An 18023-nucleotide genomic window follows, 5' to 3' on the forward strand; every position below is an offset into this window, starting at 1 on the left:
GAGTGAGGGAGTGTGTGTGTTGGGAAATAGCATGGGCTGCTTCTGATAAAGCTGTAACTGTTTCAGTTCACGCCCCTCCTTCACCCACTACAGACAGACAGAAAGAAAGACAGACAGACAGAAAGATAGATTCAGTTCTAACTAGTCTCCATATTAAAGTTTTTCCACTACATTTGGTCAGAATTGAGTTCAAAATCAAGGCAAGAAACAGCCATCCATAAAAACTGTTCCATCAAACCACCAACAACATGTCATTATTCCAAAAAAGTTAAAAACAATCCCCTGGACTTTGTTTTCCATGTTTGAAGACGTTACGCTTCCCATCCAGGAAGCTTTCTCAATTCAAAATGTCTGGATTAGCGTGGAGTTCCAGGCTTTATGGAGCAGCCCAGCAAAGCCTTGTTATGGGTTATAGAAAACATGCAAATTGAACAGAAAAAACAAGTCCCCCTCTTAGTAATGCGGATTTGTTGAGGTCTGCAGAGCCAAGACACAAAGTCTTTTTTCTTTTTTTATTCTATTATGAATTTATGTCAAACACAATGAACAAAATTATCTTTAGTTATCATTACATTTGAGAAAGAAACAGAGAGACACTGATTTAAATAAAACCAACAAAATGTTATGAAACTGCTTTAGTGCTTAAAGTTTGCCTATAATTTTATCAGAGCAGTGAACTGACTTGTTGAACTCTTTAATAGAGGAAACAGACTGAGATGATTTCCTTTATGAAGGATTTCCCTTTTCTTATTATGTGGCACTCAGAAAGTTTAGTTGCACACATGCAACTTAAAGAAAAAGGACTCTATTGGCTGAATCCTCCATGTTTGCTTGCAAGATGCCCAATCAGCTGCCAGAACTAGGGGAAGCTGAGCTCTCCATCATTGTTATTGTCCAATGACCTCATGAGCTGGTCAATGGCAGCAGGGTCACCAGCATTCTGCAGGAAAACAACAGGAAACAACCTCTGTAAGACACTGAAAAAAAGAAAACCCTAATAAAAAAAACAGGTGAAGATCCTGTAAAATCACACCAGTAAGAAAAATGTTAGCAGCAATTCAATGCTTCATCAGAAATAGCCTTATATATGCAGAACCAGCAGAGATGGTTTGGCACACGATTCCTTGGCTCTGTCACCATCTTGTGGCTGCTGTGGATGAGTCCAGATGTGCAGCCAAAGAGGAAACTTGTGGAATTTTCCACACTTGGGGGAGAAAAATGGAGTCCAGTATCCTGTGTTTAGGCCTCATGAAGATCTACTTTATGTTGGTGTGTATTCTTAATAGAAGTAAGGCAGGCAAGAGTATCATGTGAAGTCTTGTATCAGTTGCACAATGAACAAGAAAAGCTCTTTTTGTTGTATTAAATGTATTATGTTCAGAAACCGTAGAACATTCCATGCATAGTTACGGCTGTGAATCACACAATCAGATGATTGCATGACCATAGCAAAGATAGGGCAATAGAGCAGTCAGATGATACCCATTAAAACCTCACTATCCCCCCACGAAATAACCGTTTTACAGATAAACTTCCTCTAGTTTGGTTTATTTTATTCCAATAAACTGCAACTAGGGCTAATGCTTAACGTGCATGCACATGAACATATTTTTTGGGGAAAAATGAAATCGGTTTAATAAGCAGTGAATCAAATATTACAGTAGATCTAGTGTTTCAAAATAGACACGGGTTAATTACAGCTCAAGGCGAAAGAGAGGCCTTGATCTCTATCATGATCTCCAACCAGAGCACATTGCCTGCAAGGTCAAATGACACATTTTATTAGTGGCTAAACATATTTTAAATCAAAATAAATGTTAAGTGTCTGTAGCAGAGGTGGGTAGGGAACCCAGAAATTGTACTTAACTAACAGTAGCACTACTTCCATCATATTTGTGCTCTAGTAAAAGTGAAAAGTGTATTTTAAAGAAATTACTTTTTAGAAAGATTAAAAAAGTATTTGGTAAAAAGCTACTGAAGTATTGGGTAACTGTTCTACTTTCTACCCATGATAATAACCCCTGATTTGAAGTTATGATGATGTAAAATGACATAATTATTGTATGCAAAAGATGGTTTTCCAAAGAATATGATAAAAACAAACATATAACACACAATAATGCAACATATATGTGGAATTAACACTTTTCAAAATACATTTTTTGAGTTATAATACTTTACAAATCACTGGTTCAGTATGTAAGAATAGGTTAAATTACATTATACTGTTTGTTGTATTTTCACTCAACCTCCAATTGACACAGTAGAGACCATAAATGGAAAATAACATTTACACAGTAAGTGTTTAGTACAAAATGAAGAAAGTGTGTCCCTCAATGGTGCATTTTGCTTAAAACTATTTTTTTTTCATTAAATGAAGTTAATAACATTTTACTCAAGAGATGGAATACTTTATCATATTTTTATTCAAGTAAAAGTAAGAGGTGCAATGCTGTTAAGCTACACCTAAAAACACTTATTTTTTTTTGTAAAAGTTACTCAAGTAAATGTAAATGAGTAAATGTAAAAGAAGTCCTGTGTGCAGTTTACCAGAAGTCATGCTGGGGACACAGCAAGCATGGAGGAAGGTACTTCGACCAGACAACATCAAAAGTTAACTTTTTTGGATGAATTACAAAAGTCTTTGTGTGGCAGAAAATTAACAGTGCAGCTCATTCTGAATACACCATCCCCGCTGTCAGATATGCTGGTTGTAGCACCATTCTCTTCAACAAGGAGAGCCAAAAAAATTAAGAGAACCTGTCTGAGCAAAAGACTTGAGGAAGGGGCGGAGTCAACCTTCCAGCAGGCCAGCCAACCTGAGGATAAATCCAAGTATACGATGGAATGGTTTAAAATGAAACATGTTCATGTGTTAGAACGGCCCAATCATAGTCCAGACCTAAACCTAATCAAGCTCCTGTGACCAAATCAGAACAGTTATTTTCAGAAACGCTTTCCCTCTAATCTGAGAGACTCATATCAATAGTCTCCAGAAAGTGTTCAGAGCTTAACTACCAGTGACCAAAAGTAAGAAGAAAAAACATGTCTTGAGGTCCTCCACAGTTTTTGTAAAATATTTTATGGACAGAAAATTTCACGCAACAATCAAACATATATGGTCTGGGGTCCAATAAAGACCAGGACAACGTGACGTAATCAGAGATTGATGAACTTTGCTCTCAAGTAGAAAATAATCACCGAGAATATATGGTAATCAGTTTAAGAAGAGCAGAGCAGCTCAGAAAAAAACCCCAAAAGATTAATGTTTTGGAGCGGCCATAGTCATTTTCAGTCATTTTCATTATTCAGATATTGTGAGTGGAGCTTAAACAGCTTTTAGTTGCTTGAAATAGAGAATAAAAGATTAATTCATGGGAGTGGCAGAAAAAGAGGATTGACAGTTTTGATGAACACCTAACTGTCAGAAGATGGTGGATGTGGACCAAAACGTAGAGTATAAGGAGCCAGAGATGAGTTTGCTGATTTAATCAAAGAAGGCAACAGAAACAAAATCCAAGAACAAAATGCAGGAACCCAAAAACCAGGAGGTGATATATGGGGGACAGAACAAAGACTTGGGTAATCAGCTAACAGGGAGAAGGTGTGGAAAGAAGTGACTAGAAGGGGGGCAACAGAGGGCAACAGAAAAAACAACATTGCTAGAAAACAACTACAATGACACAAAATGGAAAATAAACCAAATACCAAGAAAGCAGAATGACATAAATAACTGAAGTCCAAAGGGGAAAACCATAACATTGGCGATTTAGGGCGGTAGATTTTGGGGGCAATAGTTTTTTGGTTTGCATAATTCGGTTCATTTATATCACTGCAATTCATAACACATGTCATCTAAGGCACTTTACGGAGACAATTCAACCAGGTCATACAGATTGGTTCAATGTTTTCTATCTAAGGATAGCTAGCTGATTGCATTGACTTTTTCACTCCTGGATGTGTTGACAACAGACATTCAATTGTATTGGATCATTGACATACGGTAATAATAATTGGAATTAATATGATATGCTTGTTTTAAATGACACAAATATATATATATATATATATATATATATATAAAGGCTTTTTACTGCAATGCCTCTGTGATTGTCTGGAAGACGTCAACTGATGATGAGACGTGTTACTGCAGCTCTCTAACAGCTGAGTTTAATCGCTTGTATATATGCAGGAATAATAGACCAGAAAGTGGAAAAAACACCTGAAACTATTTGAAATGTTTAGCCTCTATATCTGGCAAGACTAATACAGGAATAAATTCTACTCCATTGCCCATCAGTAGGGAAATTTATGTAAGTTATCAAACAGTATTAATGAAAACATAAAAAGCATTAATGTGGGTGATTTAATCAGTATTTGGATCAAAGGAACCATGTTAAAAAATAAAAACTGAAGGATTGGTAAAAAATGTTTTGCCATGAAAATTAAATTATGGAATAATAACCAGCGTTAGTTACTTCATATAGTTTGAAATACAAGGCTGACTGTAGTAACAGTAACAGCAGTATGCATACATTAAAAGAAGAAAATACTTAAATGCTGCTTGTTCCAGGTTTAAATCTCAAGCTAAGCAGCTCTAACCAGACTTTCAAAAAACTTGTAGATGCACAGATATATCTCAGCAGCATCTCAGTTTGTTACTGTTTCTCTCTTACCTTGACAAGGTTGGGGAGCTCTGATTTGACCAGTTTTTGAAACTCATCCCTGCTGAGTGTGTCAGAGGAACCGTCTCTGCCAGCATATGCCTTGAACTGAGAAACCAGCACACCAACAGCAGTCTCCATGATGGACTCAGTCAAAAGGCAGGGTCTATTCTTTTGGGAAAATGGCAATAAAAACAACAATAAAATAAAAAAAAAAATAAATTATTCTGCAACTGAGGTCCAAGATAGAAAGAATGCTTGCTTCTGTTAAAGCTTAATACAAACTTACCTCTTTAGGTGTGTTTGAGTGTAGGTATGCTGTAACAAAGCTTCTCAGTCTTTTTAAAGCCCACATTTCTGGTGAAAGAATTTAATCATTGCCTTTTAATTTTTTCCATTCACAATGCCCTCTTTGCTGTACTCTAACTTCAATGTGTAACCATGCAGGTTTTATAGTTAGTGAGTGTGTGTAGCAATATGGACCCAAGGAAACATGACCTTATATAGATACTTCACATTTACAGATGTCCTTCATTTTGACGCCAGATTGGCTCTCTAGTGCAAGTTTTCATAAATTGATGTAACATATTGTTTATTTAAATGCATGTTACAAGTTAAAAGATGCTCTTTAAAGTAGTTATCTTATTCTGCTATTTATAAAAAGTTTCAACCATAGAAATTATTAACTTTAATCTTAATTTGTCTTCATCTTCTTAGAAGAATTTGAATTAAAATTAAAAGGACTGGACATGCAGAGCTCCAAATTTGGTTTGTAGAGAGAAATGAGACCGCAGAGCAAAACAAAGAGTCCTTTTGATTAAGGCGGATCCCTGGCTGCTGAGCTGACGGTCCAAAGGTGGCTCATTAAGAGTTCGCCCTTTTTTCCTACCCATGTGTACTCTGGCAGTAAATGCTAATTTTATTATAGGTACCATCTATTGAGTTTCTTTGAAAATATACTTATTTACATTTTGTATATAGTTTGTGTTGAACAAAAACATAACTTTTAACTAATTATTTTTGTTGTTCTTCTTTATTATTACATTTTGCAAATAAGTGGAAGTGAATTTGGATTAAAAACAAGAATCCCAAATATTATTTTAAAGAAAACAAAAAGGAGGTACAATAAATCAAAATAAAATGAAATCAAAACAAACAACATAACATTTGGGAGTGAATATTCTATCATTTTGGCTTGATTACAGCCCTTTTTTCATTTTATAAACCATTCCACAACCAATTTCTCCAATGTGAGATTAATACAGTTCAATTATTATTGTTATTATCAATTTCTTCACATTTCTTTTGCAAATCTTTCTTTTTTGCTGTTAATCTTTTTAGGTTTAAACTCAAACATGTTTTAGTTTTAGCCTCAGTGCAGTCACCTGTAATCATTTTGGAATGGAGTGAATACTGCAGTGGGTAGTGACTAATGCCCCCTAAGGGACCTTAACCTATTAGTGCCTATAACAGCCATGTTAGTGGCCTTGAAAGCCCTGTTGCTGTAATTACTCTGATTACAATTTGAAAGCTCCCCATGTTCAGTTCTCTACAAACCCTTCAGGATGGGAGGTAAAATGTCTCCATGCATCAAGAGAAGAAGTTGAGATGCCTGTTATTTTAGCTCTAAATGTTTTTGTTTTAAATACTAAGAATCAAAGCCAATGCATGTCCAAAAGGAATGCTTTAATAGATAGAATATCAATGGAGTGATAGAACATAAAGCCTCATTTTTAAATAAACAGAGTAACCTTCGGTTGCGGAACCAATAAAGTAGCAAAAACCAGAAAACCAATTGCCTTACTGATAACATTTTATGAAGACAATCTGTAAACTAAAGTTTATTTTAATTTGTTAAATAAGGACGATTTTACTAAGTCAAAGCTTAACAGGCTTTTTTATATACTCAGAACTGTGAGCAGCATGCAGCAGAGAGACAAACCAAAGCAGTTCATCACTGCTGATCATGTAATCTATGCAACAGACACTGTTGAAAATGGAGCACTAGGGTGTCCCCAATGAAAAAGAGGATGTTCACAATTGGCATATTAGGGAAGCAGTTAGTCCTAACAAGCACATTGGCTTATCGTACACAGATCCCCACACATCGCTTTAATGTCTCAGAGGTATGGCTGTTGCTGAATGTGCACATCTATATCACTTTTTACCTCAAATGGCAGCACAGAGTCCTCCCCGCATTCCCATAGCTGCTGTAGAGGAAGAAAGGAGCCGTGGCTAACAAAACTAAATGGTACATCAAGAGATTTCCACTGGGCAAAGATGAGAGGTGCTTTGTGATTAATACCTCCCATCTGGGCCTGAATCGGAGTTTAAAGAGTTCCTTGAAAATCTAACTGCAGTGTCTTGCAAAGGCATTCGTTTCTCTTTCTCTTCAAGCTACTGTATATGTTTTGAGGAGGTTATCCAGATGTTTGGAAAGAACTTGGGGTTTTGTTCCAGGAAATGAGTGAACAAAGAGCATCATGATCAGCAAGAGATGTCAGGTTAAGAAGAAAGTTGTGAAGTTTAAAGCGTGGTAAACGGTATAAAATGACATCCCAATGAGCTATGTTCAATACAATACTAACAATGGGAAAATCACAAATGCAAACCAACAAACTGTTTTTCATGCCCTCCATAGATCCTGCCATTCTGGGAACATTCAAAGAAGGGCGACTACAAATAATATACAAGAAGAAATGCATCGTTTTTTTGCAATCCATTTGGAGGATGCAGCAAACATGTGGAAGGAGCTAAATTAGTAAGGTGGCACAAAATTAAACTTTTTGTCCAACAAGCCAAAAGTTAACACTATACATAAATCTTAACACACCATTCCTCACCCTAAAACACGACTGCGTGCATTCAGTTGTGAAGACATGGTTAGGATAGATAGGAAGACTGATGGAGCTTAATACAGCAAAGCCTTAAAGACAAACACTAGGAAACTAAAAAGGATTAAAAAAAATAAGAAATATATACTTACTATATATATTACTTATTATACTATATATATATATATATATATATATATATATATATATATATATATATATATTAGATTGTGATGCTACTGAATTTAAATTATTACTAAAAAGGGGGAAAAAAGGACAAAAAGTGCATATATTGTAGGGAAGACACTGTCTGTTAGTTAATGTTCAAATGGGACTGAGATAGGGAGACTTACTGGACCAAAGAATCTTCTGTTACAGAAACATAAAGGCTGCTTATTAACATTTTTTTTTTATTTTATGTTTTTTATTTCATAATTTATTTTTTATAAAAAATTTATTTAGTTTTTATTCTGTGTTTTGACTTTGTTTTTGCCATTGTTTTTTTTTTTTTTTTAACTTTAATATACGGTGACCTTGAGTGTCCAAAAAGGCCCCTTTGAAATAAAATGTATTACCATTTATTTACAGCCACTCCTCATTTATTAAATTAACCTGACATGCTTCTAATATGCAAGTGGAAACTATAAGAACTGGCGTAGAACACAGCTGAAATTTCAACCATTATCCCACATCTGGATTCATTTAATCAGAAACAAATCGTGTCTTGAAGTTTTGTAGCGAGAGCTAAATATTTACCAGAGGAAAAAAATGTCAACTCATTCTAACCAAGATCAATGATCAACAGAGCAGGCTGTACTTGTACTCTGCCTTCCTTCTTACCCCTCAATCACTTTTTTTATTTAATCAGTCAGTTTTTTTCTGCATCTTTATATTCACTGAATTTTATCAAAAAAAGGAGAAATATATATGAATGTCTTTGACGATAGAAGTTTCCATATTAATCACAGCTACTCTGTGGAAGGTGTATAAACACGCATTATGACAGTAAAACAAGGTGGTGGCAGCAGCATGCTATGGGATACTTTTCTACAGCAGGGGTTGGTTTATGGGTAGATATAAGGAGCTAAATACAGGATGAACCTGAAGGAAAGTATCTATTTCTTCTATTAACTCTGAGACAAGCAATACTAGTTCACTTGGCAGGGTAGAAATGATGCAATCTTTCTATAAAAATGGAGGGACTTTATTAAAGTTGAACAGAGTGAACGGTTGATTTATAAAAAGGTCATAATAGATGAATTCAAACCTGCTATGATAAACGAAAATTTAGTGTAAAAATGTTAATTTGAACAGTTTTCAAGAAGAGTAATTAAGATCCAAGGGTTTTAAAATGATCTAAAAGAAAATGGCACCAATTATCAATTATTTGGGCCCAATGTGATTCAAACACAAATTTAGATGTAACTGTTATTCTTTGGACAGAAAAAAAAGGACAATAAATATAGATAGTTCACCATAAAAAGACCAAAACAGTTTATTCTCTTATCAATGAAACAAAAGCAAAAGGAATCACATCAAACTAATATCCTCTACAAGACAAAAACAACAACAGAGCATGTAAACAAATGTTAATTAAATTACATAGAAAGATTAAAGGACCACAAAACCCATTTAAAGAAGCCCTACTTTCTGAAAATGCCAGGATCTTAAGGGCCCCACATTTATTTCCTATACAATGCCTGCAATAATACAATGAAATATTTCTCTACTTAAACCATGTGAGAGGGAATATTTACAAGCAATATTACAGAGGTCAATGCATAACATGCAAACCGCACATAAATTACTCACTACCTTTCTTTAATAACCCAGACTGAAGCCAGACTTAATAAATATGGTGTAATGAGCCATAAAACATTAAGATAAATAAATATGTTAACTTGTATGCTCAACAAGGTGAACTTTAGTAAATATTAACAGTGCATAGAGCTGTATGAACAGGAAGTCTTTAAATAATAAATTATTCTAGAAAATAAGTTCCAAACACCCAAAACATTTAAGCAGGTTTTTACCAACAACACAACTGAAAAAATATTTTAACACCAGTGAATGTTATCTCAACACAAATATCTGGACCCAAAATTAGTTTTTTTTTTTTAAACATTTGCAAGAAGAGCCTCATATTTGAGGGTAAGGGTGGAAACGTGGGAGAAGTAGCTCAAGTAAGATGAGAACAAAACAAAGTTTGACCCATATGCAAAATCTTTTATGTGATGGAGGTCAAAAAACAGCTTGAAGATGCACGGTAGTGGCTGTATGATGTTGTGAAGATGCCTTCTTCAGCAGAGAGAGAAGCTAGTCAGAGGTTTTCCCAGAATTAACGCAAACAGAGAATCTGTATTAGAAACTTGATATCATCAGATGCTCCCAACCCGATCTGACTGGGCGTTCAGCTGTCTTGCAAAGCGGAATGGGCAAAAGTTTCAGTCTTCAGATGCTGAAAAAATTCAAGCTTAGCAGCCATTCCATCAGGAATACAGCAGGTATGAATAACAGTGACATTCTACAGTTTAGTGACTCAAATTAACAGATTGTAGTGGCTCAAAAACGGATGACCAATACACATAGTGAAGTAACTGTGATCGTCCACCCAATCGAAACAATCAGCCACGCTCCTCTCTAACCTCTTTCCCCTGTTCTCCTTTCATCCTCTCCTCCTCGCTGCCTACTGGTAGGGAGAACTTTCTCAGAACTTCCTTTTCAAATTCTTCCATTTCATCCTCCAGGTCACTATCTTCCTCTCCACCATCCTCCACCTCCACCATGTCTTCCAAAATATCTGCCAGATCATCGACAAAGTCCTGGAAGCTCCTCTGATCGTGCACAAACATCCCATCCTTAAAGAACTCCGAGATGAGATTCCTGAGTTCGGATGTTTTGGAAGCGTCCACTCCGGCCTCCTCCGCCTTGGTTAGATACGTTTGCAGTACAGACTGGAACTCTGATAGTGGGACAGGAAGAAGCCCCTCTGCCTGGGCACAGGTTTCCAGCGTGGTACACTGCTGCGGCGGTCTGGAGTCATGTTGGAGGCGTTCCCTCTGTTGGCGCCAGTATTCTGGTTGTCCCATGGACGGTTTGGGGTGGCTGTGTTTGGGATTTCCTTCTCCGTACCTGTGCTCCTCCTTGTGACCATGGTGAGCTGGAGATTGGGCTTCCTTTTTCCTTTTCAAGAGGTGCAACTGATCTTTTTCCCATTCTACATTGTGCTTTTTCTCTTTCAGTTTTGGCTCTTTGTTTTTAAACTGCTCAAAGGTTTCTTCTATCTTTAATTTCTTCTCTTGTTTCCCGTTTTTGCCCTTCTTCTCATTCTCGTTCCACTTTTTTCTCCCATCCTTCCCCTTCATGTCTTTACCCTGATATTTGTCGTTGTCCCACTGCTTCCTCTCACCCTTTCCCTTCCCTTCCTTAATACGATCTTTGTCAACCGTATCCTTCCATTTAGGATCTTTCTTATCGCCTTTCTCCCTCCAGTCTTGCCTCTCCTGCTTTTCCTTGGTTCCATGTTTCCCTTTCTTCCAGTCCATGTCTTCCTTCCATGCCTCCTTTTCCTTTGGCTTCTTGTGATGCTTTCCTTCTCTCCCTTCCTCTTTCCTTTTCTTACCCGTCCATTCTTTACCTTCATGTACTTTCTCAGAGATCCCTTTTTTCAAATTGCTCCCTTCCTTCCCCTCTTTCCTACTTCCTGTATCCTCCCAGGGTCTTCCTTCATCTCCCCTTCCACCTTTTTTCTTCAACTCTTTCTCTTTCCCCCGTTTTGTCTCATCGTTTCGCCTCTTTTGCTTATAAAGCTTATCTTTGTCCATTTCAAACTTCCCATGCTCCGGTTTTACCTCCTTCCACTCCATTTTATCTCCCTTTTTAGACTCCTTTCCTCCTTCCTTCCTGACAGACTTCTCTCTCTCTTTCCACTGTTTCTTTGCATCCCTTTCATATGCATCCCCCTTTAAATCCTTCTGCCTCTGCTCATCCCAAGTCTTCCTGGGCTTTTTGTGCGTCAGCCCAGCACCGTCCTGCCTGCCATCCTCCGTTTGGCCACTAGGTGGTGATGTAGAGGGCTTCTTGCTTTCTTGATCTGCTTGACTGGTTGCTGAAAGAGACACAGAAGTCATTAAGGAGACATGAAGTCTGAAATAGAAGAAATGCACAAAGCTCACTCTCCCTTCCTGTTTAATTACTATCACCCTTCACCTCCTTACTTTGTTCCCTTTGTACCTGGGGAAAGTTTTAAGTTTGTCACAGTGGATCTCAGGGTTTCTAGCTCTTTCTGAAGACTTGGGACAGACTCCAGCTCTTTCTTCATCCTGTCGTTCTCTTTCTGAAGAACAGGGAGAGAAGCAATCTCTGTCTTCAACCTACTGTTTTCCTTCTCCATCTCCTCCCACAGCAGCCGTTCCTTCGCTCCCTCCACTGCCTGCTCCTTTGCTACTTTTAGCTCCTCTTTCTGTGCCTGGTATAGAGGAGAGAAAAAAAGAGGAGAGGTAAAGAAGCTCCCGAGAGCATGTTATGCACTCGCTGACACATTTACGCAGAGACACACATTTGTTTTACACGTGTAGGTTTCACAAATGCACTACAGAGGAACGAGGCAGTAGACAGAATGGAGTCACACCTGAAGTTGAGCTTGCAGAGCAGAAACCTGCCGGCTCTCTTCATCTAACTTATTTAGGAGCTCAGAGCTGCTGGGATCTAAACCTGGAGGTACTCCAGAATTTAACCACTCCTGTCAAAAAGAACAAAGAGAAACGATGATTAGCTCTTCATACCTGCTTACTGTACACCAGATAGTACTAGTCATAAAAAAGAACAATAACTAAAGTGGTCTTCTAATCAGCATAACACAGAACATGCTGGTAGTGCATAACTGTGAAATGTAAACATGGTTTCAAATAAAAAAAATTTATATAGACTGTACCAGTTCAACTTCAGTTCAAGAGAATCTAATTATTTGTTCTTAATAGCTAAACAATGGAATTAGACTGACTGGTTCATTCCAAAAGATTAATATATTTTGTTCTAAATTATTAATTTGTCGCTCAGGTTTTAACATGGTCATGTTCTCCTAATGGAAGGTGAACCCCCATCTCACTGGGAATTATTTAGCAGTTTTCCTCTAGGGTTAACGCTGGATTAATCTCAGACTGTCTTGGACGGTTTGTGGAACAGATGAGTTTTTCCCTTAAAACAGACTAAATGTTCCAGATGGTTTTTAGTACACGGTGGTAAATGGTGGAATTGCAGTGTGTGTGTGATAGAAATTACTCCAATAAATGACTCCTCTGAGAGGAATTTGATTTCTAGATGTATTTATAGGACTGTTGAATATTATTACCTGGTAAAATAAACAGTTAAATAAAAAAAAAAAAAAAACATTCTAAGTGTTTTAACGTAATTTACTACAGTTGACTGCTTGTTGTTCAGCTGCTGAAATGGTTGCTCTGCAGGTGTGGCTGTGAAAGATTCCTGAAACCAAAGGATGACCTTGGAGAGAGCTCAGGAAGCCCTGCTTTAAGGCAACACAGGTTTGACAATATAATAGTTGAGTCCTTAACATATTAATATCACAGTTACCCTTTAGACTACAATATTTAGCTTTTTTTTTTTTTTTTTTTTTTTTTTTAATAATACTTTTTGTTTGGTTTATCACAGTAGCAGATGCTCCTGTGGTCCTGGTAAAGAAAGAAATGTTGAAAAAAAAAAAGTAGGTTAATGTCAGCTAGTTTGGCATGAAGTGAAACCTGATATTCTTAGTTTTTCCAGAAATAATTACTAGAATACACTGTCACCAGAACAGTGTTAGAGTCATTCCTACAGTTCCCATCCTTGTTTTAATGTCTTTTCTGCAAATAAAAAATAAAATATACACACCCTTTCAGCAGCAACAGGTGGGGGAAGAACTGCATTACTCATTGCTCTGGTTATCACAGTGTACCTGATCACTGATCTTAGGGTCATTGTGAAAATGTACATAATAACTGCACATTTTCTCATCTGTTGTAGCCTGATTTCACAGCATCAAACCACCATCTGTCCAGGAATTAGATGCCACCCCGGATGTCAACGGGACTTTCATCTCCCATCTCAGACAGGTGGAGTCTAACAGAGCATCCTTCAGGGACTCAAAAGAACATTTAGTTGACAGTTTCAGCTAAGCAGTGATCTCGTACGCCTTGTTGATGAATATGTATTAGCGGCCCAACTTGTGATTCCAAACATGTCCTGATGAGTGAAAGAGGAGATAATTGTGCTTCTCAAAGTTAAGCTGCAACTCAGTGCCCAGAGACGCTCAAAGAGCCTGGATGGTTCTGATGTGTGAACTATTAAAGCTATTTAAAACCCATTTACTCCAGTTTGTGCTTCATGGTTCAGTGTCTACTTGCTAAACTCCCTCAATCAGAAATGCGTCCATCTTGTTTGACACATAAGCTAATTTGCTTCAACTGTAGATTGCTGTTTTCCTTTACCTTTTCATATACTCAGAAATACTTTTTAATATCTCTTCTTTTTCTCTAATTTTCTCTTTGGTTTTGGTCAGAATTTGTGCATAAAGACATTGAGCAACAGCAAATGGTTCTGGAGATTGAAACCTGTGGATTTCTGTAAAATAGTTATTTGAGTTACTGTATGACTCTTATTAGACAGAACAGAAGAAGATCAAACTGACCTGTTTTCCTGCTGCTTCTGCATCCTTCAGTTCTCTTGTTGCATAGTCGCCCTCTGAAAGTCATCATTGACAGTAAATGTGGATGACTGAACCTTCAGTCAGTGTTAAATATTTAGCCTATAAGCTAACTTGCACAAGTAATAAACATGCCACCCAAAAAATAATAAACATCTAACGTGCAATTAAACGATGGCAGGCATTTATACATTGATGCAACATTTCTTTTTTCTAAAAAGGGTAATTTGGTACCTTCTAGATAAAAGTATTACTCAAGAGTGCCCCTAACCCCAATCCTGTGTTTGCAAATTCTTTAAATTCATTTTTGGATGTTAAATCCTTTCATTGATAGCAATAAGCAGGTTATTCTGGCCACTGAAGCCTTTAAAATGCAGTGCGGTTAACTTAAGCACAGTCCCTCTCCAAAAAAGAAAACAAAAAAAGCAGGACTTAGAGTGGATTTTATAATGCATCACATGCAAGGTCTTTTAGCTCTGCATGTGTGTTTGCAGAGATGTAGTGACCAAAAAAAAAAAAAAAAACGCTGAGGCCCACACCACGAAGCAGTATTACTGGGTTAGCGAGATAACTTCAGGTTAAACTCTGACTTTCCAGTACCACAAAGCTGGATTCATTCATAGCTCAGCTCATTGCCATGGTAACTCTGAGAAATCCTGAATGATGCCAACAGTAAATCAGCTATGAACTATGTGGAGCAGTTTTGACGCAGGCAATAATCAAGCATTCTTTCACTCAGACGAACCCCTTCTTTTAATAATATGATACAATCGTGGCATCAGCTTCATCTTTATTCAAACATTACTGAATTGAAAAGTTAAACTAAACAGGTGGAAGATGTTCTTGTGCTTTATTTATATCTGCTCCCAAGCCCTCTTCACCCCAGAGGGGTTACATCTGACTTAGACTTAGACAAACTTAAAACAAAATTTCAATGCATACGGCTTTCCAACAGTGAATGAGAAGCTTAGCAGTGAAATGAACATTTCTATTTATAAAGTGCATCTGTGTCCAAAATGTAAACAGTTTAGGGGGAAAGGAAAACTAGTTTAAAGACAGGTTGCAAAAGGCGTCATGGAAGCTTCATAGCAGTGCAACATAAATAAATAAATATGGTGCAAAATGCATTAGAACACCGAGTTGAATTCTATTTAAAGGGATTAGAAAATTCGCCATGGAGCAACGAGATTAACATGCAGTACAGTGATTGGGATGCAGGCTGTGCTAAATGACACTGATGTGGAATTTGAGTGTTTACTCTGTCAGCCATACTATTTGGCGTCTTTTTGATGCTACCACCGTGTTTGACTTTTCATTGAGACTGGCTTTCTGTCTATGAATTTCTGTAAGATGGGTTTTTGTTCCTCACAGGGGAAATAAAGCGCTCGCCGCTCATGACTGGGGTGGCTCTGCTGCCTTGAATGCGCTCCTTAATGTGGCTACATTTATCAATTAATAATCGGTTTGAGTTGTCCCGGGTTAGCGGGTTGATAACCAGCTTTGTGGTACTGCTGATCCTCACTGCCATTGTGTACTGGTTAAACTGGATAGGCATCCTGCTAGGTTGAGCTTGCTTCGTGGTGCAGGCCTCTGGACTGTTTCACTGACATGTACACACAATAAGACTAAAACAACCTACCCCCATCGAGGTCCATGAGGACACCTGCAGGTATAATACAGCTCAATCTTACAGCCTCCTTTAGCTTCTTTTTTTTTTATTCCCACTAATACCATGACAACAGCCTCCTAAGTGGTTCTCACCAGAGAAGAAGATGGTGCCCAGGCCCAACAGAATGAGAGCGGCCAGAATGCACTTGTTCAGAGAGAACACGCCCTCATTCTCTTGCTGCGGCACCTGAAATTCTTCTTCCAGCTCTTCTTCCTCCTCATCCTTCCTGCCAATCTGCTCCAGAAGTGACTTTTTCCTCCTCGTTTCTGGCTCTTCCTTCTCTCCTGTTTTCTCTGTCCTTTCAACACCTGAACACACAGCAGGAAGAGATCCTTAATTAACTTTCTGTGCTTTACTGCAATTAATAGTGTTTGATGTTCAAACTTACTATTAATCAAAGATAATGCATGTCAGATTTATAAAACAGTCACTTTATTACATAAACCTCAATAGAAATAGATTGGTCCTTTTTGCCGTCAGACTCTTTAAGGCTGAGATTCAGTAAGATGTCTGCCTCACAGAGTTCTGCTGGTACACTTGTTGTTATAAGCTGAGCCTCCCTGAGGAGACTCCCCTCTTTAAAAACCCTCCTCACTTGGATTTCAATCTGGTGACAGCAGATGCCACTAAAGCACATTATTGCCATGCAGAAAAAAAAGGTTTGGATTATCCCTTTAGGACACTGAGCGGTTCGGATGGATGCACTGTGTTCAGGAATGGAGACTGTTGTGTTTAAATTAAGCTAATCTGGCAATAAAGAACACAAAGCTATCAAATAAAACATCCTTCTGAGCTTTACACCATCAGCAGCCTGAACCAGATGGTCAGACCTTAAAGGACACTTTTCCAGAGCCTCAGGTCTGCCCACATCTGATATTTAAAGCAGGCGTCTAACCGAGGTGGTGCCCGACGGACAGGATATGTGTTGTTGATGCCAAAAACCCCAACCTAAAGAAAACTGATAGCAAGATTTTAAAGGTCCCTATTACAACTTACAATGGAGGCTTTTAAGACAGAGCCATTTTATACTCAACAACAGCAGAGTTTCTGACATTTATGTGTCAATATTTTTGAAGTCAACTCCAATATGTAGACTTGCACCAGTCATCCTTCAGTGCTTGGACATTGGACGATTTTCACGTGAACGGCCACAATCAGTGGCCAGATGGTCATTATGAAGACGCCCGATTTTAAGTGCCGGTTATTACATTGTTGAAGGCTTTCTTCTGATCGGACACATCTTTCTCCTATGCTACGACTGATGGAGCACTGCAGAGAATGTTAAATGTGTCTGCCGGAGAAAAAGCACGCTGAAGGCGTCAAAGATGCCTCTGCTGATCGGCAATAAGACAGCTGTACTTTTGAGAAGCATGCTAGGGAGAATATGCAGGGAGAGACTAGGCAAGACAATACTAACCTCTAGAGCAGGGGTGTCAAACTGGTTCAACACAGGGCCATGTGGCTGCAGGTTTTTCTTTTCAGCCGAGCAACAGCAGATCAGACTCCATTCATCTCATCAAGTCATCATGTTAAGACTGGATTCATTTGATGAGACGACTGCAGTCTGGTGTGCTACTGCTGGATTAGGAAGTAAACCTGCAGCCACACGGCCCTTTCTGGAAACAGTTAGACATCCCGGCTCTAGAGGCTAACTGCTGGATGTGGAAGAATGACAGTGGTGGATCAGAGGAACCTGCTGGGCAGATACAGCAGCGGACCACGGAGATAAGGCGACTGCTGGTTGGTGTCGCTGCAGGTATGATGATGAAACGGTCCTTCTAGTGTGAAATTAAAGAAGCTTTTAAAAGCCACCTATAAACCTCTTAAGACCATTCGTGCCGCATCCTTTATTACATTTTCTTTTTCTTTTATTCCATTTTGATTTTAAAAAAAAAGCTAATTTCCACTTCCTCCTACACAAACAGTTGTCAGTTCATCACCCTTCTTATGTTTTTTTTTTAAATCCTTAATAATACAATGTCAATGTTTATGAGAGAAAAGTTAAATAATTTACGGATTTGATGCCGTGATCAGCATTGGCAAATACTGATTTTTGTGATCAGCTCCAAATATCCTGACTGTTGCACGTCTACAGATATGGATTATTAAACATGGTAAGTATGTCTTTATGTCCAAAAACAGACTGTTTTTGACACAAA

General features: G+C 37.9%; 2 protein-coding genes across 6 annotated transcripts in view; both read right to left on the reverse strand.

Moving 5' to 3' along the window:
- Window positions 1-564: 564 nt before the first annotated feature.
- On the reverse strand, window positions 565-4834 carry LOC107088412 (protein S100-A11-like). The gene is made up of 2 exons (XM_015380557.1): window positions 4677-4834; window positions 565-940 (listed from the first exon to the last, which is right to left on the reverse strand). Exons 1-2 carry the CDS (start codon window positions 4803-4805, stop codon window positions 860-862), a joined length of 210 nt encoding a protein of 69 aa, XP_015236043.1. The 5' UTR covers window positions 4806-4834; the 3' UTR covers window positions 565-859.
- A 4784-nt stretch (window positions 4835-9618) lies between these two features.
- The window catches only part of pbxip1 (pre-B-cell leukemia homeobox interacting protein 1), a 16812-nt gene continuing 8407 nt past the window's right edge, over window positions 9619-18023 (reverse strand). For 3 of the 5 annotated variants that reach the window (XM_015380580.1, XM_015380578.1, XM_015380579.1), the window contains exons 6-11: window positions 15957-16172; window positions 15835-15858; window positions 14181-14233; window positions 12129-12239; window positions 11732-11966; window positions 9619-11606 (exon numbers count right to left, since the gene is read on the reverse strand). In XM_015380580.1, the coding sequence (XP_015236066.1) occupies window positions 10123-11606; window positions 11732-11966; window positions 12129-12239; window positions 14181-14233; window positions 15835-15858; window positions 15957-16172 (2123 nt within the window). In that variant the 3' untranslated portion in view covers window positions 9619-10122. The remainder of the gene's footprint in view (window positions 11607-11731; window positions 11967-12128; window positions 12240-14180; window positions 14234-15834; window positions 15859-15956; window positions 16173-18023) is intronic. The other 2 variants (XM_015380582.1, XM_015380581.1) reach the window with 2 other exon arrangements.

Source organism: Cyprinodon variegatus, unplaced genomic scaffold (assembly GCF_000732505.1).
Source record: "Cyprinodon variegatus isolate N-32 unplaced genomic scaffold, C_variegatus-1.0 Scaffold217, whole genome shotgun sequence".
Lineage (NCBI taxonomy): Eukaryota > Metazoa > Chordata > Actinopteri > Cyprinodontiformes > Cyprinodontidae > Cyprinodon > Cyprinodon variegatus.

What these genes read in the sequence shown, in the direction of transcription:
- LOC107088412 (XM_015380557.1), bottom strand. Translation starts at nt 4,805, where the DNA reads ATGGAGACTGCTGTTGGTGTGCTGGTTTCTCAGTTCAAGGCATATGCT. An exon ending in AGCTCCCCAACCTTGTCAAG is followed by an intron (nt 941 to 4,676) that starts GTAAGAGAGAAA and finishes GTTTTCCTGCAG; the next exon opens with AATGCTGGTGACCCTGCTGC.